Source organism: Petaurus breviceps, unplaced genomic scaffold, assembly GCF_028583685.1.
Source record: "Petaurus breviceps papuanus isolate PSGF00001 unplaced genomic scaffold, PetGlider_PUasm1.0 174, whole genome shotgun sequence".
In the NCBI taxonomy this organism is placed as follows: Eukaryota; Metazoa; Chordata; class Mammalia; order Diprotodontia; family Petauridae; genus Petaurus; species Petaurus breviceps.
In genome coordinates this window covers 31,125,434-31,149,199 of record NW_027185761.1, presented here as the reverse complement: position 1 = coordinate 31,149,199, position 23,766 = coordinate 31,125,434, and the positions used below count along the sequence as shown (strand labels likewise).

Sequence of the window (23,766 nt, the reverse complement as noted above, 5' to 3'; positions counted from 1 at the left end):
CCCGCTGCACTCCAGCCAAATGCTTCCTCCTGACATCATCTCTGTTCAGTCTCTTTTGGGGAAGAAAAAAAAAAAGCAAGTTTCCTTTGTACTTAAGCATAGCTACTGGTTGCCAACTGCATGATTTTAATTGGCTTCAAGACTATCTCCTGGTGAGAAAAAGGAAAATTATGATTAATGACTTTGAATTAAACATGAATTTGCATGTTTGTGTGGGGAGGGAAGAAATCTATTCATTGGGAAAAAAAAAACCTTTTCATTTTAATTGTATTTCCATCAGTAGCCACTTTCCCTAATAATAAACCTGTGGAAAACTTATTCCTAGCTCATTTATGTAACAGTTTTCCTGAAGACAGCACCAGACTGGTACTCAGTTCGGCTTGCTGACTACAACCCTGGATTCAGATATAGGGGACAGCCTAGGGGACAGAAAGTTTTCCCTGGCTGTTTTGGCCACTCTCATACACTTAAGAATCTTCTAACTTGCATCATGATTATTCCATAGGCTCATAGTGTTAGGTCTGGAAGAGACCTGAGTGGTAAGTTAGTCCAACCCCTTTATTTTACAGATGGGGGAACTGAGGTATAGAGGAGTTAGTAGACATGCCCAAGGTCACATAAGTAGGAAGAGGCAGAGCTGGGATTCGAATGTAGACCATCCACTTCCTCCAGTCTCAGCATTCTTTCTACTGAAGCAGGCTGCCTTAGATCTTATCTGCCTACTTGGGTGTAAACTCCATGAGGGTATGGACTCCAACATTCCTCGTCTTTGTATCCCCAGTATCTGACACAAACTTGCATTTATAGGTTTTTAAAAACACAGGATCGTGTAGTAATTTCTCTTGGGATTTTGAAAAATCTCCCCCCTTTATACCTTTCGTGATCCTACCACCATCACCAACTCCTGCCACTTATCATTGAGCCCAGGATTATTATACAATTTAAAATATAGGTAGAGTAATTTTATTTATGAGTTGTGTTCAGTTGAGCAAACATTGAGAAATGTGTGTTAGGTTGAATTTATTTAATGGTTGCCCTATACAAAGCAATTTAGATGGGGATTATAATCGCATCTATGTCCCAGGGAGGATCAAGTGAGATCCTGTTTGTAAGGCAGTCAGCATGGTACCTGGCTCTCAGCAAACACCATTGAAATGCCGGCTGCTATTATTATTATGAGAGAGATAAAGAGAAATATTGCAGTGTCCTCACCGAGTTAATGGTCTAATGGGGGATGAGGCACATTTGTACAAAACTGTTATACTAGTTAGAAAATGATTAAATACATAAGTAGCCCTAACTCTGTGATCAGCTATGGAGGAGGATCAGCTACTTTTGACCACATTTTCCACTTTAAACAATTAGTCCACAGCCCTAAAATCATTGTGTCTTTTAGACTCATAGCAGCAGGTGCTAGAAACACAAACCAATTCTTCCAGGTTCACCAAATGCCCAGGGGATAGATAAATTACGAGTGAAATACCAGAGCAAAAATAAACCCGAAAACCCAACAACCTATTGTTGATCATCTGAAATAACGTAATTTGTTACCAGGTTTATAGGTTGTCCAACATACCAAAAGCAGAATTTATTACCTATACTTCCATCATCATGTCTGAGGTTGCAAACCTGCTAAGAAATCCATGGTAGATTAGAATTTGCAGGAAAATCTCATGTTGCACTTTAAAAACAAAAACAAAAAATGGACTCTCATTTAGCACTCCACACCTTCTCTTCTCTCTCCCTGCCCCTGTGGTCATGGCTAGATGAAACATGTTTTCTTGTTCTAGGGCAAAGTGCCATCAACAATGCCAGTTTTTTCCCCCAGGGCACATAATTCCTCCTTTTAAAATCCTCCCTTGCCCCCCTGCCCCAACAGTAGTAAATTTAAAGATCTCGAGGAGAATTGATAGAGTAAATCTTTAACTTGAGCTTGGCATAGTTCAAGGAAGGATACCTGTCCAGCACATCTGCTCTTTATGTCTGATGGTGACTAATGACTTGTCACCATCTTCAAGCACGGGTCCCATCTGAACTATTGGCCTTGATAGAAAATGCAATCTGCCCCTCCTTTGGAAGGCCCTGCACATTTTAAGCACAAGTGAAAAAAACAGCAGATTTTTAAACTGCCTCTGACTATGTTTAATTATAATATAACTTCATTATGGGGAGGAAGCTTGGAAGACATGGCCTTCTCACTCTGGGCTGATTAGCAGGCCATTTGATTTGTTCCTGGCTGCTGTTCTAAACTAAATGATCATTCCATTGAAGAAAAATAGGATTGAGTTCTGTTCCCATATATCTTACACCCATATCCAGAGGAGGGGGGACATGAATGAGAATGTATTTTGGAAATTTTGCTTCTGGCATCACCAGATACACTGAAGTTCTTCCTACCAAGCCTGGTTTTATGAAACAACCTAAACAAGGCATCATTTAACACCATTTAAATAGGGTATCCCTAAAGAAAATGGGCAAGGGTATTGTTGATTAAAAATGTATCCAGAAAAGCAGCAGAATAAAATGGCAGGAGCATTGGGTTAAGCCAAAGACCTGGGTTCTGATCCGGACTGCTTTGTGCATCAGTTTCCTCATCTTTAAAAGAAGGGGGTTGGATTAAGGTAACCTGTCAGGTCTGTTGTGATTTTAACCCTGTTGCTGCGTGAGTAAAGGCTTTCTGCATGAGAAGTTCTCTACATGGGTGCAATTACAGCTCTAAACCAGCTCACATTTCTCTAGGATGTCCAGGTTTGCCAATCACTGATAAACACAACAACCTTGTGAGGTGGATAGCACAAATTCTCATTAGGCACATTTTTTCAGATGAGAAAACTGAGGCTCTCTGAGGTTATGTGACTTGGCCAGGAGTACCCAGCTAAGCTGAAGTGGGATGCTTCCCCAGGTCTCCTGACTCCAAATCCAGCCTTCTATTCCTCGTGCCTTCTTAATTGAAGTGCTGAGGAGAGCAGGAAGCAGCTTCTGAAATAGGCAGAATTTTCCTCGGTACAGCTTGTTTTGCAGGTAGCATAATCAGTGTCTCAGAAGTGACTTGAAAAAACATTTCTCCATCAGGAGCTACATGTACCGTAACCCATCCCCAACTCAGGATCTGCCTTTGTTTGCCATGTGCAAAAAAATACCACATCTCACTCTGCCTTCCACTCCAGGTTATAAGATATCACAGGGCAATGGAGTCGACTCCCCAGTTGGCTGGGCACTTGGGAATCTTGGAGTCTTAGGCCTTTAGATTGTCAATGCTTAGTGCCTTCTCCCCAGGTGGGAATTGTATCTACAGTCACTCAAACGAACATCCATCTTCTACATCATGAATAGCACCCATTGACTTGAAAACTCTTTCTTGCATTGAATTGATATCCATCTTCCTATAAATTCCATAGCTGTGGACTTCTCTTGGAAGCAACACAGAATATATCTGTTCCTTCATCTGTCACCATGACAGCCTTCACATGTTTGAAGTACCTCACCCCTTTGTTCTCCCTCCATTGGACTTATTCAGGTTTGCCAACATCACCCCCCTTGAAAAGAAGCCTCTGGAATTCACCAGCTGTTCCAGAAGGGGTCTCACCACCTTGGGATATAGTGCAGCAGTGGTCATGGCAGTGAGGTAACATTGTGGATAGAGAGCTGGGCTGATGGGCAACTTGAATTCCAGTCCTGCTTCACATACTTACTAGCTTTGTGACCTTTGGCAGGTCATTTTCATCTCTCAGGCTCAGTTTCCTCTTCTGTAAAAGGGGGATGAGAGTAGCACTTCCCTCCCTGGGTTGTTGTGAGGATCAATGGGATAATTTGTGTGAAGTGCTTCACAAACCTTAAAGCTCTTTATACATGCTGGTTCTTTATCATAGGCAGCATATTTCTGTTAATATGGCTAGGGACCACATTCAGTTTTTTTTCCATTGTTAAATCAGAGTTGTTTCATATTATTTGCTATATTCTACTGAACTGTGCCCCCTACATAATTTTTCGGGTGAATTTCTGCCATATGAGGCTTCCCTTACTCCAAACTTGTGGAACTTTTTTTTATAGACATTTTAGGTTATCCCAGGTCAATATCGTTTTGTTGATTTGGGCCCATCATTCCAGTCTTTTGCTCATTTTGAATCTTGATTCTGCCATCCCGGATGAATAGCTTAATATGTTGACATCTGTTCTGTAGCTTCATTCAGGTAACTGATAACCAATTTTAAAAAGGATGGGGCCAAGTATAGAGACCACTGGCACTCCATTAAAGACCTTTTCCCTTCTGTTGACCCTGAGTCATAGTATTATTTCTTTTTTAATTTGTTTTGTTTTTTGCTTTTTTGGAGGGGGAAGGTAGGGCAGTTGCGGTTAAGTGACTTGCCCAAGGTCACATGGCTAGTTTTTTGTGTTAAGTGTCGTCTTAAGACTGGATTTGAACTCAGGTCCTCCTGACTCCAGGGCTGGTGCTCTATTCACTGTGCCACCTAGCCACCCCATAGTATTATTCCTTAGTACAGTTATTCAACTAATAGCCAGTGCTTGTCATGCTACTGTCCAGTCTACTTTTCACTGTCTTCTGAGTAGCAAGGATAGCACAAAAGACTGTAGAGTGTTTATCTGTTCTCAAAATTGTCCAAAGACAGGTGTAAAGTTTAGTGGTCTGTGGTTTCTAGAACTACCCTTTTCGGAGGTGGGGAGGGGGGGGTGGTGTGTGTGACAGAATAAGATGCTCCTTCTTCTGCTACTAACTAGCTACTTTGGTTAGGCTTGATTATCAAATGTTTAAGTAGTCCAAATGAGGTTTCTTTATTAAACATGGCTATTCAAAGAAAATGACCAAGTGAACATACTTTAAAGTATAATGGTCCCCTTCAGAAAAACCATAGGGACTAGTCATGCAAGTGTTCCAGACAAGGGAGTGACTCAAAGCCCAGCTGCTCAGTCTGAGACTAGCCTAGCCAAGCCCATCTCTGGGCCCCCAGGTTGCTAGAAGGGTAGTTTATTTCTTGGGTTGGGTTGGTTGGATTCCACCAAGATCCCCACACACTAGGCAGCCCCATTTTCCCATTAAAGGCTTCTTAGATCTCCCTGCTGGGAGAGAATCCAGTTACCTTTTTGGATGCTCAGACTCTACTTGTTTTCACCCCCTCCTCTCATCTCACCCCGCCTCACCTTCCAACCACACACATAACACCTCCCCATTCTCATGAGCTTTTAGATAGCAATATATGATTAGTTTATTTTCCTGAGTCAACTTAAGAATAAAAAACAAGCGATCGTTTTCCAGGATAACAGATGGAAACCAAAGAAGGTCTAATCTATGTGAGGGCTTTCAAGGAGCTCCTCGCTTTTTGAGGGAACATTCACACACTGATGGTAGCCTTCCCTTTGTCTCCACAGCCCAGCCAGTGCTGTACTGGTGTTCTCGGAACATGTCCTTCTGGAGCAGCATCTCATTTAACCTGGCCGTCCTGATGAATCTGCTGGTTGCGTTTTTCTACCCATTTAAAGGAGTCCGAGGAGGTATCAGTCTTTTTTACTGTGAAGCAAAACAATGGAACCAACTAGAAAGGACATAACCTGGGTTTTGAATGCAATTTTCCCATGCTTTGATAATCTTGCCTTATATGGTCTTTGGGCAGATGAAATTATGAATTTTTATTACTAGCATTTACTAAAATGTACCTTAGTAGAATACAGTTGTAATTTGTAGGTGGGGATGGGGGAAAATTTACATGGTTATTAATTAGCAAGAGCAGGGGTGCTTGACCATTTTTGTGTTCCCTGGACCCTTTTGGCAGTCTGTGGTGAAGCCTATGGACCCCTTCTCAGAAAAATGATTATAAATGCACAGAATGAAATACATAGGATTATAAAGGAAACCTGACCAAAACACAATCATCAAAATAATGAAAAAAGAAGTTCACAGAGCAGAGGTTCAGAAGCCCTGCTCTAGAGAGAAGGGAAGCTAGAAGATGAGAGCCGATGGGGACCTTGGAGCTCAGCTGGTCCAATCCCCTCATTTTACAGAGCACACACCGAGCTCAGACAGCTGTGGCTTGGTGAAGGTCATGACTCTGGGTAGTGGCATCCACAGGACCAGGACTGAGGTCCCCAGGGTGGTCCCTCCAGCATTCTTATTACCATCCCAAAGATGTCAGTCACTTGAGGCTGAAGAGTTGAAAATATCTAGAATATTTTATCTTTGGCTCAGTCCATTGAGTGATGATAGACATGGCAATTAATTTATACCTCCAATTTCTTTATACCTTTTTTTCTCAATCTGTGATCCCATCAGTGTAGGGTGCTACCAGTGAAAAACTCCATCTACTAATGCAGATTGGCATTTGATCTGCAGCTTATAGTTTTGGAATGTTGCTGAGGGATTCAAATGACTTGCCCAGGCATGTACTGCCAGGATATGGCCAAGGCAAGACTTGAACCCAGGTCCTCCTGACCCTGAGATCAGCTCTCTATCCATTATGCACACTGCCTCTCCTGAAGAGTACTTATTAGAATAAAGGCAAACAGTACATTTGGCCCTTTCAGATTTCAGCCTTCACTTTGGGGCCCCTTAATTTGCTCAGTGAAATTCAAAATGCTTTGCATTTGTGGATTTTGAGTGGCTAATATCCTAAATAGCAGTATTTCAGCTCCCTCTCTCCCATATCTGCTACAGCTGCCACGGATGTGTTCTTTTCGGCTTAATTTCCACCCAGGCATTGTGACACAGACTCTCAGGTATAATGTCAATCTACCCACTTGTGTTGTGCAATATGCAATAAAGGCCCAAACAGATGGCACAACAAACAGAGGAAGAGGCTGGAAACCCATCTTGTCTTGTTGGCAGAACCGTCTTTAAACTTGACAGCTTCACATGTGAGGGCAGTTAATAACATCTCATGTGCCTGTAGTTAAAGGCGATGAGAAAACATCATTTCCTATAGGTAAGTAGCATGTACCTTTATTAAAAACAATTTAGGAAGGGGCGGCCAGGTAGCACAACGGCTTCAGTGTCCACCTGGATCAAATCCGGGCTCAGATACTCAGCACCACACCCAGAAATAACTGGCCGTGTAACCTTGAGCAAGTTACTTAACCCCGATTGCTTAAAAAAAAATAAAAACAACTTAGGAATTTGACCTTAAATTGTATAGAAAACTCCATTTTTTAAAGTGGCTGCTTCAATATCAGTACAAAGGCAAGTCATTTTTCTAAATTTTAGTTATATTGCAGGAAGACCAAAGTCCCTGTCACAGATCTTAGCAGGACCATATAAACTCCAAAGTTTTTTCTAAAAGGACTAATCAGCTCACCTATTAATAGGATGAAGGGATAGTCCATTTTGTGAGTTGGTTAGCCGCGAGCTCCCTGTGGTCATCAGGATGAGAAATAACACCATGATTTGACCTCTAACCTTTACGTAGCCACAGTTTGAATTTTCTTAAATATATATTTAATATTTTGGTTTGTAGGAATAAAAGCTTCTAAGGAACAGCTCTGTTGTTTCTAAAAGTCTGACTTTGTAGAGAGTTCCTTTTGACCGACTCAACTGAAAAATGTGATGAGACTGTCTTTGGGAGTAATAACCCACCAAAGGTGTGCAGGATCGAGTTTTCAGCAGGGGTTATGCAAAATGGATTGTTTAAAAACAGCAACAACTATCTATTCCCTCTTTTGTGAGAGTCTTAAGGGCATTCTCTCATAACCTGCTTCTTAGGAGCCACCCGGCTGCTGACTCTCCTCCAGACTTGGGCTAAATGAGTGCCGCCTAAAATGAAGTTTCATTGGCGGCCCACAAGTCATTCCTTTAGGCTCCAGGCTCTCAATCTGTTGCCTCCATACACAGCTTCCCAAATGCCCCTGCTCTGTCCAGAGCATGTAAAATGACCTTGTTACCTGTCCTGATGTCGTTTGGTTTCCCACCCCCGTTGGGCAATGGAACGAGCCCCAGCTCGACCGCTGAGTTGGCCTTAAAAGCTCCTTTCTAAAGTGGCATTTCTTTCCGTTTATTTGAATGCTGATGAGTAACCTACAGCGTGATCTTTCAAAAGCATGAACCTTAGGCGACTGCAGATTTCTTTTGATTTTCAGCTGAACTCGTGGGCCTGCTGTGATGATTAAAGAAAGTGTAGTCCTATTTTTTACAGGGTTCCCCCTCCCCAAGTAGAAAGGCAGCAGGTTAAAACATCATTAAAGAGGTGACCGGAAGACAACTCACTGAATTCCTTCCTCCTGTGCATGTTAAGTAGTTGGAGATCTCTTTCTTGAGAATTTGGGTGCATCCATTCTACCTTCACCTGTGTGCATGGGGGAGTTTCTGTGACCTCAGCTGTCAGGGGGTATTCACCCTGGGCCTTGTTGCAATTCTCAGAACACATCTCTCCGCTGGTTGGGAGTGCTTCTTCGTGTCCAGCTCCAACCAAGTTGGCTTTTTCTAGGCCTTGAAAGAAAGATCTGTGGGAAGTGTGTGGGGGAAGAACAAATAGTTTAAAAGGACATTCTGGCTCTTTGTGGTCACATGTTCACTGAATTGGGATGCTTGGAGCCACCTAGGCTTTCAAGCATTCCCCTCTCTGTGCCTCCTAAGTTGTGCTACAAGAATCTCAGTTTTGAAGATGCAAATCTCCTTTTTATAGAAGCAGTCTCTACTTTGTGGCCCTGCTTGTTTGCATCCAAAGGAACCTCAAAATTTGACAACATTTAAAGCACACTTGTTGTCGGGGGAGGTTAAGAGAGGAATATTTTTAGCCATGGCAGGTCATGTTATATAAACGGACCATCTCATGGGACACCCGAAATAGGACTTGAAATAGCCAGAGACGACAAAAGCTAGTGTAAGGTCTTTGATGGAGACGTAGCATAACCAGAATATGGTTCTAAAGATACCAGTGTTGTCAACCTCCTTCCCTTTGAGAAATCCGATCTGGGCAATGAGGGAATAAAATGTTCCTCTTCACTTTTCTTTCTCCATTCCATTCTCTTAATTAAATTAAAGGCTGATTTAGAAGTTTAGCCTTCAACTCCACCTGCTCAAAGTGTGAAGTGGAGATATTTCAGCTGCACATGTGTGGGGGATGTAATTAAGGAAAACATCACTCCCAGAATTTGTCTGTCACCAGCACGAATCGTAAACATTGATTTGAAAAAGACCTGGCCCCTCCTTTGTTTTCCCAGGTACCCTTGAGCCGCACTTGTCAGGACTGCTATGGACGGCCATGCTGATCTCCTTGGCCATAGTCATTGCTCTCCCTAAGCCCCATGGTATCCGAGCTCTAATTGCTTCCACCATACTCCGCCTGATCTTCTCAGTCGGCTTACAGCCCACGTTGTTCCTTCTGGGTGCTTTCAATGTAAGTATGGAATGATTTCATTTGTTTCCTAGCACTTCACCTTGTGGTAGAGCTGCCCTTCTGTCCCCTAGGAGGTTTTTGTTTTTTTTTTCCTGAATCCAAAAAGCAGAAAACCATGGGTGAAGTGTTGTTATAGTGGAAAATCTGGTCCCTTTCAGATAGTATCAGTGCTGCAGCCAGTGGAGTGACTTCCAGTATAGTGAGCCCATGATTATTTCTCATATCCTCCCTCCCCTCTAATTTCACCACCACCAGCCTAATACAGGTACTGTTACCACTTGGTCGGACAATTCTAATAGCCTCTTAACAGAATTTTCCACCTCCGCTCCCTCCCTTCCTTCATACAGCTGCCAGACCTATCCTCTTTATGCTCAGAACTGTTCATGTCATCCCCCTGTCAGTCCCCATCTCCACTAAAAAACCCTTCAGCGTCTTCCTGTAGCTTACTGGATAAAGTTCAAAATCTTTATATTGGCATTCGAGACTTACAGCAGTACTTCCCTATCTGTTCCATCTTAGCTTTTATCCTTCCTGCCCTCTGCTTTGCAGCCACACTGGACTCTTGGCCAACATCATGCGTTTCTATCTCTTTGCTTTTGTGTCTGTTGTTCCTGAGGCTTAGGAATCCTCTCTGCCTTTGGAATCCCATTCATCCTTTAACATTGACCCCAAACATTCTTCCTTCCATGAAGTTTTCTGAGCCCCTCCTAGTTAGTAATGACCATTCATGAATTTTACATGGCATTGATACCTTTCCTATATGTGGATTGTGTCATCATAGCTACTGGTTATATTCCCTATAAGCTACTAGAATTAATGTAAGCTCCATGAGAGTAGGGACCTTGAATTTATCAAACTTTTGTGACTCTCCCAGCTCCTAGCATAGTGCTCTGTACAGAGTAAACAGCTAGTCACTGAACTGAGCTATTTAGGGATTGGTATTCCCACTTATGAAATATCCCTAGACTTTGTTTCTCCTCTTCTTCATGTCAGTTTTGGGCCATTTCACTGCTGCTGGGAATCTTCCTCAAGAAATCAGTCAGGTAGGGCAGCTAGGTGGCACAGTGAATAGAGCACCAGCCCTGGAGTCAGGAGGACCTGGGTTCAGATCTGGCCTCAGACACTTAACACAAAAAATAGCTGTGTGACTTTGGGCAAGTCACTTAACCCCAGTTGCCCTCCAAAAAAAAAAGCAAAAAAAAAAAAAACCAGTCAGGAGACATAGGGGCTGGAGGAGGAACTAAAATGCAAATTATATAATATTTCCTAACTGTATCAAACCAACAGATATTTCCAAGGTACAATTTGAGGTGTAATAGGGAATGTAGATGATTATAAAACCCAGTCTCTGTACCCTCAAGAAGCTTTTTCCCTAGTTAAGATTATAAAATACCCACTGTTAAAACAGCACAAGGTTTCACTAATAATTGGAGACAACAATTAGAGGTGCCATAACACAGTACATAATTAATTGAGACGTGACTGAGCAATAAAGACAAGGTCATGGTGGAGAGAGGTCCCTGTGAATGAGAGAAAAGCATTTCTTTATTAAATACTTACTATGTGCCAGGCACTGTGCAGAGCAGTAGGGATACAGATACAGAAGTAAGACAATCCCTGCTCTAAAGGAGGCTCTGTTTTATAATGAGAGGAGATGTACGTAGCAGAATGGTGACCTTAGAAGGGAATGGAGAGATAGAGAAATTGATTGACAGACCTTTTTAAAGGAGCAGTGGTAGTATAGGTTGGGTTATAATTCCCACCTCAAGCAAGAGGGGAAAGGCAATTGGGCTGGGTCAACTTCAAAAGAAATACTGAGATGGATGGTGGAGAGGAATGGGAAGCATGGACTCAGACTGGATCATTCTAGTGACCTTTGTGAAGTTTTACTTATTCACTCACAAATCAGGACAGTGTGACCCAAGGACAGCTGTTCCAAAATTGGGACAGCTCCCAGGGCATGGTCTCTGGAGGTCCAGTGGTTAGGAGGGTAGAGCAGCAGAGTGAATGGTAAGAAGGTGTATGGTCAGAAAGGTTTCATGGAGGAGGTCAACTGGGCCTTGTAACCCTTAGGCAAGAGGAAAAGGGATGAAATTCTACTCAGCTAGAACAAGGTGAAAAAAGCAGGGAAGTGGGAAATTGCAAAGCATGTCCTGGAAATGATGAATAGATCACTTTGGCTAAAATGAAGGATAGTAGAAGGGTATGATGAGAGATAAGGCTTGTGGCCAGATTGAAGGAGGGTTTGAATGCAAGAAAACTAGATTTTTTTTTCTTTCCTCAGGCAGTAGGGAGCCCTTGATGATTTTTCAGCAGGAGGGATGATGTGTATAGGATAATTTTATGGAGATAAATCTAGCGGTGGTGTACTTAGAAGTGTGAGAGAACAGAAAGACTGGAAGAAGGACGTGAGGGATGGTGGGAATAAACATTCATTAAGTGCCTACTATGTGTTGGGCATTATGTGCTAAGTGCTTTACAAAAATTATTAACAAGTTTGAAGACTGTTTGTTGCAGTAGTCCTGGCATGAGATGGTAAAGACCCAAGTGAGAACAGTAAAAATGGATTGGAAAAGGCATTTCTGACTGATGAGTACTGAGAAAAGGAAAGCTTGAAGAAGTCTCAAGCAGTGGACATGGAACAAGACTCAGAGACTAACAGATTTGGGTTCAAATTCTGTCTCTGAATCTTGCCAGTGGTATGATTGCTCAAGTTTAATCAATGCTCTGGGCTTTTTTCATCAACTGTAAAAATAAAGCCTCTAACCTTTCTGATACTTTGAATCTATTTTCCTGTGTTCATTGGATACTGCCAACTATTACCAGGAAAGCAACATATTACTCTTCTCACTGGATTTTTAAACAGTGGCTCAGATTTTAAACCTTAAATGATTAGGAAAATGGCTAGTGAAACTCAGAAAGGCCAGAGAGGATGCTTTGGGAGAGGTAGAAACTGAGCTTTCTACATATTGAGTTTGACGTGATACAGGGCACCCACACAGAAGGGTCTTCCAGCAATTAGAAGTGTCCCCACACTGGAGTGTGGGAGGGAGGCAGACTTAGAGACTGGAACATCATCCATTCCTACAGAAGGAGTTAATGGGGACCAGGGATGCAGAAAGAAGAGCTAAAGACTAAACACTTGGGAAATGCCCTCATTTAGGGAGTGGGAGAAGGAAGGAAAGCTTCCTAGGAAATAAATTCAGATAGTTTCACATCACAGAAGCCCCAGGAGGAAGTAATTTCAAGGAGGTACTCATTATTGCTAAAGGCAGGACATAGGTTAAGAAAAAGGAAGGTTGATTAAAGGCCTTTGATGATTTTTGAAAGAGCAGCTTGAAACGACTAGAAAGGGCAAAAGCCAGAATTACAAGGTTAAGAACAACTAATAGAAATACAATTGTGAAGACTGGATATAGACTGCCCATTCAAAAAATCAGACAGTAAAAAGGGGGGAAGAAATGGAATCCAGCCAGAGGATCCAAAGAATGGAGTTTTGTTGTTGTTCGTAAACTATGGAGAGATTTATAGCCTCAAAAATGCCATCATTTCAGCTAGAGAAGTAATAGATTATGTTTTTGTCCTAAAAGAATATAAGTTCCTTGAGAATAGGAACTGTTTCAGTTTTGTCTTTGTATCCCAAGCTCCTCACACAGTTCATTGGACTTAGTTGAAGGGCAACTAGGTGGTACAAAGAATACTGGGCCTTGAGTAAAGACTCATCTTCCTGAGTTCAAGTCTGGCCTCTGACATTTACTATCTGTGTGACTGTGGGCAAGTCACTTAATCCTGTTTGCCTCAGTTTCCTCATCTGCAAAATGAGCTGAAAAAGGAAATGGCAAACCACTCCAGTATCTTTGCCAAGAAAACCCCAGATGGGACCACCTAGGTGGCACAGTGTAGAGTTCTGGCCCTGGAGTCAGGAGGACCTGAGTTTAAATCTGGCCTCAGACACTAGCTGTGTGACCGTGGGCAATCACTTAATCCTGATTGCCTCAAAAATAAAAAAAGTCCCAAATGGGATCACGAAGAATCTGACAATTTTAAAAAAATGACTGGAACAACAGCAAATTAAGTGCTTCTTGGGATGTATTGAACCTATGTGCTCCATTGTCATCATCACAAACAAGCTAGAATGAATATTTTTCCACCATGTGAAAATTCTGCTATGCCATCAGGGAGTGTATTGGAAAGTCCCTATTTAAATATCAGAGTGTCTTATTCTGAGCAAGCCCAAGGCATTTTGAAGAGCTAGATGCCTGTGCTCTCTTGCTTATCTGATTCCTGAGAAGCTCAGTTACTCTTACGGAGCAGGTGAAGTGGCAGCATGTTGCCAGCACCCAGAGCCAAGATGACAATAACAGCAGAAGGGGAGTCAGTCAAGTCATTTGAAGATTCCTCTCCAAGATTCAGCGAGTGCCAGTTTCTCCTCAGTGTGCTTTGCTAGAGCTGAATTTCAAAGCTAGAGCTGATTTTTCTCTTGAAGGGGTGGGCAAGTTGACATTGGTGTGACTCCATGGAAAATTCTGAGTTCTCTCTTCCAAATAAAGATTCTCATCCCATGTTTAGATCTGATGTTTAGCTCCTCATCCTAGGGAGTCAACTAAAAAACTAACTGAAACTGTTAATTTGAGCAGAGTTGCAAGATATAAATCAAAGCAACATAAATCATCAGCATTTTAATCTATTTCCAACAAATGCATCAAAAAGAAATAGGGGAAAATTCGATTTAAAAATAGCTATAGAAAGTATAAAGGGTTTGCCTGTCAAGATGCACACAGGAACTATATGAACACAGTTACAAAAAAACTCTACATAATAATGCCAGATCTAAATGGAGAAATGTTAATTGATCATGGGTAGATCAAGTCAATTGAATACAAATGACAATTCTACCTAAATTAATTATTCAGTACCGTTCCATCAAACTACAAAAAGATTATTTTATAGAGGTGGAAGACACAATAACAAAATCTGGATGAAGAAAAGGTCAAGAATCAAGATATCAAACTGTATTACAAAACAGTAGTCAATGAAACAGTTTGGTACTGGGTAAGAAATAGAGAGAGGTTAATCAGTGAAGCAAGATTAGGTATACAATATACAGAAGCAAAGGAGCATAGCACAGTAGCCTAGTGTTTGATAAACCCAAACATCCCAACTATTGGGGCAAGAACTCACTATGTGACAAAAACTGTGGGGAAAACTTGGACATCAATCAGGCAGAAACTAGGTATAAAACAACATCTCATCCTGTATACCAAGGTAAGCTCCAAATAGGTAACATGATTTAGACATAAAGGGTGAAATCATAAACAAATTGGGTGAGCAAGGAAGAAATTACTTGTCAGATCTGTGATTATAGAGGAAGAATTAATAACCAAATGAGATAGAAAGGATCACAGAAGGTAAAATGGATAATTTTGATTATGTGAAATTGAAAAGGTTTTGCACAAAGCCAGTGCAAGTAAAATTAGAAAAGTAACAGGCAAATAGTAAACTGTAGCCAGTTTCTTTGGTAAAGGTATCACTCTTAGATTAATAGAGAACTGATTCAGATTTATAAGAATAAAAGCTATTCCCCATTTGATAAATTCATATAAAAGGATATGAATAGGTAGGTTCAGAGGAAAAAATTCAGGTTCTCAATAGCCATACTAAAAATGCTCTAAATCACTAGTAATCAGGGAAATGCAAATTAAAACAACCAATTCTCATCAGATTGACAAAGCTAACAAAAAAAGGGGAATCTATAACTGCTAGAGGGAAAACAGGTACACCAATGAATGTTGGTGGATTTCCAAACTGGTCTACTTATTTTGGAAAGCAATTTGGAACTATGCCTCAAAAGCTATTGAACTGTATCTGTCTGCCCTTTGACCCAGTAATACCTTTACCAGATCTATATATCAAAGAGAGAAAGGATCCATATAAACAAAAATATGAATAGCAGCTCTTTTCATTGTAGCATAGCATAAGAACCAAGGAATAGCCCAGGACAAATTGCCTACGAAAAAACTATATCATGCCTAAGGGAACTTCAAAAATACCTCACAAAGTGAAGAAAAGGACTTCTAGCAACCAAGAGCTATATTAACCCTGGGCTACTTATGCTTTAAACTTTAGCCCACTTTCATCTGAACTTGTGGGAAAGTGAGTCAGACTTTTTGGGGGGTTGTTTTTACCAAATGTTCTTCTTACACCAATTTAGTAGATACTTCTTCCTAAAAACTAATTGTTTCTGGCTGACTAATTGATAACAATTGATAATCAAAGTAAAAACACACCAGTGGGGGCCAAAAAAAAAAAAAAAGAACCAGGGAATAGGGGTGGGATAGGGTGCCCATCAACTGAGAAATGGCTGAACAAGTTATGGTATATGAATGAGATAAAATACCATTATGCTGTAAGAAATTATGAAAAGGATGGTTTCAGAGAAACCCTGGGAAACTTGTATAAACTGATGCAGAATAAAGTAAGCAGAACCAAAACATGTATGCAATAAGAACAAATTGTAAAGACAAACAACTTTGAAAATTTAGAAACTCTTAGTGACACCATGACCAACTGCAATTCCAGAGGACTTATGGTGAAACAGCTACCTACTTTATGACAGAGGGGCAATGGATTCAGGATGTATATTGAGGCATTTAAAAAATATGATCAATGTAAATATTTGTTTTTTTTTATTCCCATTTGCAACAGACTTTTAGTTTCTCTTACTTTCTTCAGAAAGTAGGAGATAGAGAAGGTTGTTCTTCATGAAAATATAATTTATTTTAAAAAATAAAACAATAAAAAAAGAATTGTGAGCTCCTCAGAGACATAGCTGGGACAGTCTCACTGAATTGTGCCTCCGTAGTTCTTAGGATGTGCTAGAAATTAACATGTTTTTAATTATGAATGGCTTAAGGTTATTAACTTAAGATGAATTCTTTTTTGGCATACTCAAGTGAGGAAGTTAGAAATGATTCATTTTGAAAATCATTATCTGTGTTGTATGTGTGTGCGTGTGTGTGTGTTTTGATTAGAAACAACAACATCTGATAAACATGAAGCATTCTCCTATTTCATTTGCAATTTGAAATATACCTGAAAAGCAAAGTAATTAATTGACTAGGTCAGCAAAACTTCCTTTAGATTCCCTGTTTTATTATTGGGGCATGTACTCTTGGGCCAAAAGTGGTCCAATATTCTAGCTTGGATTTGGTCCCATGCCTTAAACAAAGGTCATTGGAATGGTGGGAGGAGAGGGTGGTTGGGATTGGGAGGGAAGGAAGGGAGATAAGGAGGGAGAGGCAAGTTACCATTAGCTTTTACAGTTCTCATTTGAGGATGTTCTGCTTCTGTCTAACCTTTCCTGTCACTTGGCTTAGGTCTGTAATAAAATTATCTTCCTGATGAGCTTTGTTGGTAACTGTGGGACCTTCACAAGAGGATACCGAGCAATGATCCTGGATGTAGAATTCCTTTATCATCTATTGTATCTCCTTATCTGTGCCATGGGACTCTTCGTTCATGAATTCTTCTACAGTCTGTTGGTAGGTAACTGACTCTCGGGTTCAGTTGTTCGGTCCAAAAATGCTTCTTGATCATTTGCTCTAAGATTCTTAGCTGATGATACCTGACATTAATACTTTTATCAAAGGATTTCACTTAGGTTATCTCCTTGGATCCTGCCAGCCACCTTGTGAGGTGGTCAGGCAGCAAGCATTTATTAAGCACCAATACAATGCCAGGCATTATGTTAAGAGGGGGGGAACATATATAGAGAAAAGCAAGAACATAGTCTCACCCCTCCCAAAGGTCGCTTGGTCTAAGCGGGGGAAACCAATGCCAATAACTCCACAACTCTGTCCATACACACAAGGAAGAGAAAAAGTAGATGAAAGGCAGTTTTAGAGAGGAGGCCCTGGAAGCAGGGCTGGAAGAGTTCTGAAGGCTTGTCTTCTGCACAAGGTAGGATTTGTTTGAACTGAGCCTTGAAGGAAGCCAGAAGGTAGAGAAGGGAGGGATGCAAATCCTCCAGGCATGGAGACAGCCAGTGAAAAGTAGGCAAGGTGGCAGGAGGTTTTATTCCTGTTTTACAAATAAGACTTAAGAGTGGTTAAGGGACTAGCCCAAAGTCCCAGGGCTCCAGCTGCTGCATTGTACTCTGTCTCTTTTGACTGCGTTGCCTCCGAAAGGTTCCATCTGATAAAACATCTCATTTTTATGATGAAACTGTTGTTTTTAATTTTGATAAGAAAGGAAATTGTACATATTGTGATGATAATTGGGCAGCACCTCATCTATGTACAGTAATTGGGGAATAGGAAGAGAAATACCCAGAAAGTAGGCCTGATGTTAGAAGGTCTGAGGATGCTTAATTGGGCAGTCTCCTATGTAACTCTTTGCAGGTTAAATTTTCTGCTTCTCAGTTATAAAAAAATGATCTTCACACTTGAATGAAAAGTTCCCGTCCTCCCCTAAGCCCCTCCTTCCTAATTTGACCCTCTCTTGCCTAGAAAGGTACGTCTGCTTGTTAGGATTCAGAGTGTCTGGGGGTTAGTTGCTCAGTCCAGACGTGTGACTAGGAACTATTTCTGAATCTAAAGGCTTGGTTGATGGGCTTGGTATAGCTACTGAGTCAGAACATCTTTCAAAACAATTCGTTTAATTCTGTTCTACTTCAAGCAGTTAATGTCTTTGTAGTCTACATGAATTGAGTGTGTTCAGGCCCCTTTCCTTATAGCTGAGTTTTGAATTACAGAATCGATTAACTGTTCACTACTTTTTCTTATTATTTGGACAGGAAAACAGACCCTTGAGGAGCTTTTTTTTCCCTGCCTAAAATTAGAGAAAGTATAAAGTTTTACTAATCTGTGAGCATTTTGTCAGAGAATTGCTTACTGGCCTTAGGATGTGAAAGTATAAACTCCTTAAGATCTAAAGGTTAGCCTGACAGGTTAAACCAGCAAAGGGCTAATACTTGTTTAAAAATCCAGTCTGTCCCTACCCCCCTCAGAATCCCTCATTGACAAAATAAGGTCGTTTTGAGATACATCCAGTTTTTTGCATGTTACCATACTTCAGAGGTGGCACGTTACCAAGGTTAGCTCTCTTTCTTTCTCTGTGGGTGATGGTTATGAGTAGGCAGAGTTTTTAAATTAACATGCTCAGACATTTGACCTGACTGAAGGGACCAGTGTCACCTAGGAAACATCGAGCTGTTACACTGAGTGTGTTTCTGCACGCAAGTGTCATTTGAATTGACAAGAGGCCAGATTTGGGAAGTGGCCTCGGTTTTGTGATTGGCAGTTGGCATGTAGGAGTCCAGTGTACAGGCTTGTATTCGGGCCTGTGCTTTAGATCATGGTTATGTCATATGACTGCAGAAAGTCTTGCCTGTGTTCCTCTCCTTCCTGTGTGGAGGAGTCAAGATCAAAACACTGTAAGAAGAATCCTTTCTGAAAAAGAGGGGTCCTGGCATGCATGCGACCTTGGTCTCGCCCCTAGCCAAGAAGGGCAGGACCTTGCTTTCCCAATACCTTCATGTTCTTCTTTATTAGTTCCCATTATCCCATTCACTGGCAAATGTGAAAGGCTCATTGCTTCAGTGAACCTTAGAACTCACAACGCAACTTGATTTTAAAATTTTCTAATCTAGAAACTTTAATCCAGAAACTTTACCCAAGCTTGGTTCTCTCTCCGAAGAGTTTAACAGGACCACAGCTTGCTTCTGGCCTGACTCTCACGCTGTCCTGAAGATTTGCTGGGTCTGTGAACTCCAGTAGATTGAAACATTTTAGTGGCAGGGCAACATTTATGTATTTGAGAACCACAGGCAAGACAGTGAAATCAGGCTTAAGAAACACAAAGTATCCTGGTATCCAGACCTGTAGGAACTTGGCCTGATCCTAAGAAGTCACTAGAAAATACGGTTCCAGACTGGTAACAAGGTTATTAATAAATACCCAAGCCATATAATAATAACAGTAGTTAGATTCTATATAGTGCTTTAAAGTTTACGAAGTGTTGCACATATTTTATCTGCTTGATCCTGGCAAGAATCCTGAAAGATAGGTGCAATTATTTCCATTTTGCAGATGAGGAAACAGAGGCTGAGAGAGATTCAGTGACTTGTGCAGGATCACACAGCTAACAAGTGACCGTGTCACACCCTATAATATTGTCCTTTTTCAGGCACAACACCATTGAATGTTTCATTGCTAGGACACTGATGGGTATGGCAGCAGCTGGTAGAAATTCAGTGAAAATGTAAATTTGCTTTTGAAATTATGACCGTAAGGAAACCTAACGTGATACAGTAACATAGGGGAGCTTAGCCTTGTCATGTCATGGCCCAGGGGCAGTCTGGTGAAGCCTGGGAGCCTTCTCAGTATTAAGAAAGCTTTTAAGTGCATACAGTTTATGGCACAGTAGGTAAGTCAGGTAGACCTGAATTCAGATTCTGCCTTCAGTCCCTTTTCTTCTCTCAGGCTTAATTTCCTCATCTCTAAAATGGAGATAATATTAGCACCTCGCTCCCAGGGTTGTTGTGATTAGCTGAGGTACGATACCTATGGCTCTTTGCAGACCTTAAGGAGCCGTATAAATGCTAGCTGTTACTATAATAGTAAAGTAAAATATATCAAATTATAACCACTTAGATTGAAATATAGTTATCAAAGAATTTAAAAATATGAGTTAATAGACCCCAGGTTAAGAATGTCTGCAGTAAAATAAGGGTTTGGTGGGTTAATTATAAAAAGGTACTGCTATTCTCCACTACGTATTCTATAGTAATGAAAAAAATATTTAATCAATTTGAGCAGTGCTAAATTTCACATTTTGTGAATAGAGAAGGAAGGGAACAAGCATTTATTTAGTGCCTGCTGTGTGCCAGGCAGGCACCGTGCTAAGCGCTTTCACAACTATTGTCTCATTTGATTCTCACAATAATCCTGTGAGTTTGGTGCTATTATCATGCCCATTTTACAGCTGAGGAAACTGAGGCAAACAGAGGTTTAGACACTTGTCCTCCCTGGAACACACAGCTAGTGTCCGAGACCAAATTTCAACCCAGGACTTCCTGACTCCCGGCCTAGCGCTCTGTCTAATGCTCCATCAACTGCCTAGATGTATTCCTCTATAAAATTCCTACTCGATGCCTCAACATAAAATGGGGATTGTTGGGGTGGCTAGGTGGTGCAGTGAATAGAGCACCAGCCCTGAAGTCAGGAAGACAGGAGTTAAAATCCGACCTCAGACACTTAACATTTACTAGCCATGTGACCTTGGGCAAGTCACTTAACTCCAATTGCCCTGCCTTCCCTCCCTCCAAAAAGCCAAAAAAAAAATTATGGAGGTTGTCCCTGGGATCTCAGAGGTTATGACAATGAATGACAGACAATCTCTGGCAGGGTCAGACATGCTGGAAAGGCTTCAAGTATGACCCAGGGGACAAAGGCAGTCTATTTTCCAGGGATCAGCCTAGCAGATCACTGAGAAGCACCTACCTGTTTGTGAGGTAGGTAGCCTAGTGATGAAACTTTTTTTGGCCATGGCAACCCATGAAACAGAAAACACTGAGATGGCTTTCAGTCCTGTGTGGTTCCCTTACTACATCTGCAGGGAAGGCGCCAGCTGTATGGGAAAGCAGCAGAAGGTGCGTAGAGTCATACAGTTATAAAACCATCAACAGGTGCAGTTTGCCTGCTGATACTTTATAGGTGAAATATTTGTCCAGTGACTAGTGAATGGACCTGTCCCTGAGGGAGTGGAACCATATCAGTCTCAACATTTCTTGCTATAAACAAAACTAGAAAAAAGAAGGAAGTTGCAGAAGAAAGGATGGCTCACAAAGAGAGAAGATGACTGACTGGGTTTTCTCATATGCCCCAAAGCTTACACGAATGTTATTTCAGGTGACATTTAACCATCATGTACTGCAGTACTTAAGTATTTATAAAAAGATCATCATGAAATTTAGTGTGGCTTATGCCCCAGCATCATTTGCTAAGGATGAAGTGGTAGAGAAATTCAAGGAAGACCTTTCAAATCAAACTAACATAAAAGGTGGGGAAAAGTGAGAATGAGAACATTATTGGAAAGTGAGGTGTAGGAGAAATGACAGGGGCCCAAATGTATAGATTATACAATTTCTACAAAAAGGAATTAGTTTCTGCTATACATGGCAAATGTCAAACAATTATCACAGACAATGACACTGACTGTATTTTAACAGGAAGGAAGAGCCTTATTGAGATGTGGGAGTTATTCCCAAGGCAGTCAGGTGATCAGATTGGCAGAGTGTATTATATGTTCTGTCACATTAGAATATGTAATAAAAAAACAAAGAATAGTAAAGAGAAAAGCAGATGGAGTATAATTAAGATTTAATTCTGACTTACTTTAAAAAGCTTTCAAAAACAAAAAAAAATGGGAAATGGACAACAGAAATGACATTGATATCAACTATTATAATTTACCAAAAAATTAAACCAATGTAAATTTATTCCCATGACAAGTAGACCAAAAAGAGCATAGAAAGCCCCTTAGTTAGTAAACATTGTGACTTACTCTTCTGAATGAAGAGATGGCTGCCAAAGACAGCACTGTTAGAATATAAACTCATCTATAAAATCTTACAAAGAAGGATGATGGATGATTATGAGCAATGCCATCCATAAATCGGAGAGAAGCAGTAGAGGGTGAAAACCAGTTTAAAGAAAACTTGGCAAGATATTCAACTAAGCAGTCATCTCAAGGGCATTCAAGGATAAAAACCTAAAGAGGACTGTAGAGTTAAAAATGGAAAAGACTTCCAAAAAGTTGTTACAGCATAACTATTTTCTTCATCAAGGATAGTGGAACCACCATACGCGGACCCAACAATAGAGTAGGAAGTGAAAAGAGAACAAAGACAAGAAAAGCATCTCTATTGGACCAGTATATTTAGAGGAGATCCATAGTAGAGATGATATGGTTGTGATAACATAGAGGACTTGATTCAAAGGAAGAGGAAAGAGGGAAAGTTGTCAAAGGAGCAGAAAAAATCTAAGATCTTATTGATTTTTTTAAAAACTGACTAAGAAAATAACCACTGACCTATGTATCTCCTTTCCCATCTATACAAAATCTCTATGAGAGTATTCTATACATGAATTGCAAGTATCTTCAATGAAGGTATTAGTAAGGAATAAGTTGGTTTTTTCAAATGATATTCAATCATGAAAAACACCCTGCTATCTTACAGTTGACTGATGGATATAGTAAGCATAAGACCAGATTTGTGTTTATTATTTGTTTATTATGAAAAAGTATTTGAATAGGTTGAACAAAAGTGCTACCCTATGTACGACAGGTGGTCTCCCGAATGTATATATGTCTACATGTATATGCATATTATGTCTACACATGTATACAGACACAGATATTATTCAAGATTCCTTGGAAGATAGAAAAACAGAAATGTCACTGTCCAGTGCCCTGATAATAAGCATCAAATGAGGCAGAAAATAGGGAAATGTACACTTGACAAAAGTTGATGGAGGAGTGATAGGGAACATCCAGTGCAGAGTCCAGACTGAGAAGCTATTCCCTATATGTAGTAAGGATCTCCAGATGCTCTCATTTATAGATAACATTGAACTGATTTCACCAAGCCCCAAAACAAGTCTCCTGGGAATAATCACTCAAAAATGTCTGACCTGTCCATACACAGAGGAAAGACCAAATGAATGAAGACTATTGCCCAAATTTCACCATGCATCTGAATGGTCACCCTGTTAGAGCTTGGCCAACAAAATGAATGCCCAATAGGATGAAATGCAGACAGATAATGATCTAGCTTCAGAGTTTGAGAAGAGGAAGAGAGTGGGCTAATTTGGACAACTGCGAAGGATTTTTATGGCCCTTGTGATTCCCATGATAGCAAAGGCCCATCTTTTCAGTACAGACATTTGCTGTTTGGCAATAGGATTGTATTACAGAGAGACCTAGAACACCACTGTCATTGAAAAACGAAAGATCAGCATCCAACAGGGAGGGATGGAAAGGGTGCAGGGTGGATATGAACAGGCTGCACATTCTAACCAATAAGCCACCCTGAAGAAAAACAAGAATAAAGACTATCATTGCAGAATTATGTGTCAGAAAAAGAAGATGGGTTCCATGGGGAGAGTGAGGGAATGACAGTTGTGACTAGAGTGCTTGTTTCACTAGTACTCTCATGACATTGAGACGAAGTGAGGCACACTTCCAGAGTCCTGGGAAGCCCTCATGTGCTACACTTCTAGGAGACACAGGAGAGTTCCTCAAGATGGGCAGACATTAGCTTCCATTCTGTCTCCTTAGAGGAAGCTCCCAAAATGATGAGATCACAGAACTTTGAGTATGAATGGGGTGATGTTTAATTTCCCTAGTACCTTTCATATTTTTAGCC

The 23,766-nt window shown here is 40.8% G+C and overlaps 1 protein-coding gene across 1 annotated transcript in view; it reads left to right on the top strand.

The window, feature by feature from the left end:
* The window catches only part of ITPR1 (inositol 1,4,5-trisphosphate receptor type 1), a 393,216-nt gene that overhangs the window by 324,611 nt on the left and 44,839 nt on the right, over positions 1-23,766 (top strand). The window contains exons 53-55 of the mRNA XM_069084059.1: positions 5,386-5,508; positions 9,163-9,338; positions 16,715-16,879. Of these exons, the coding sequence (XP_068940160.1) occupies positions 5,386-5,508; positions 9,163-9,338; positions 16,715-16,879 (464 nt within the window). The remainder of the gene's footprint in view (positions 1-5,385; positions 5,509-9,162; positions 9,339-16,714; positions 16,880-23,766) is intronic.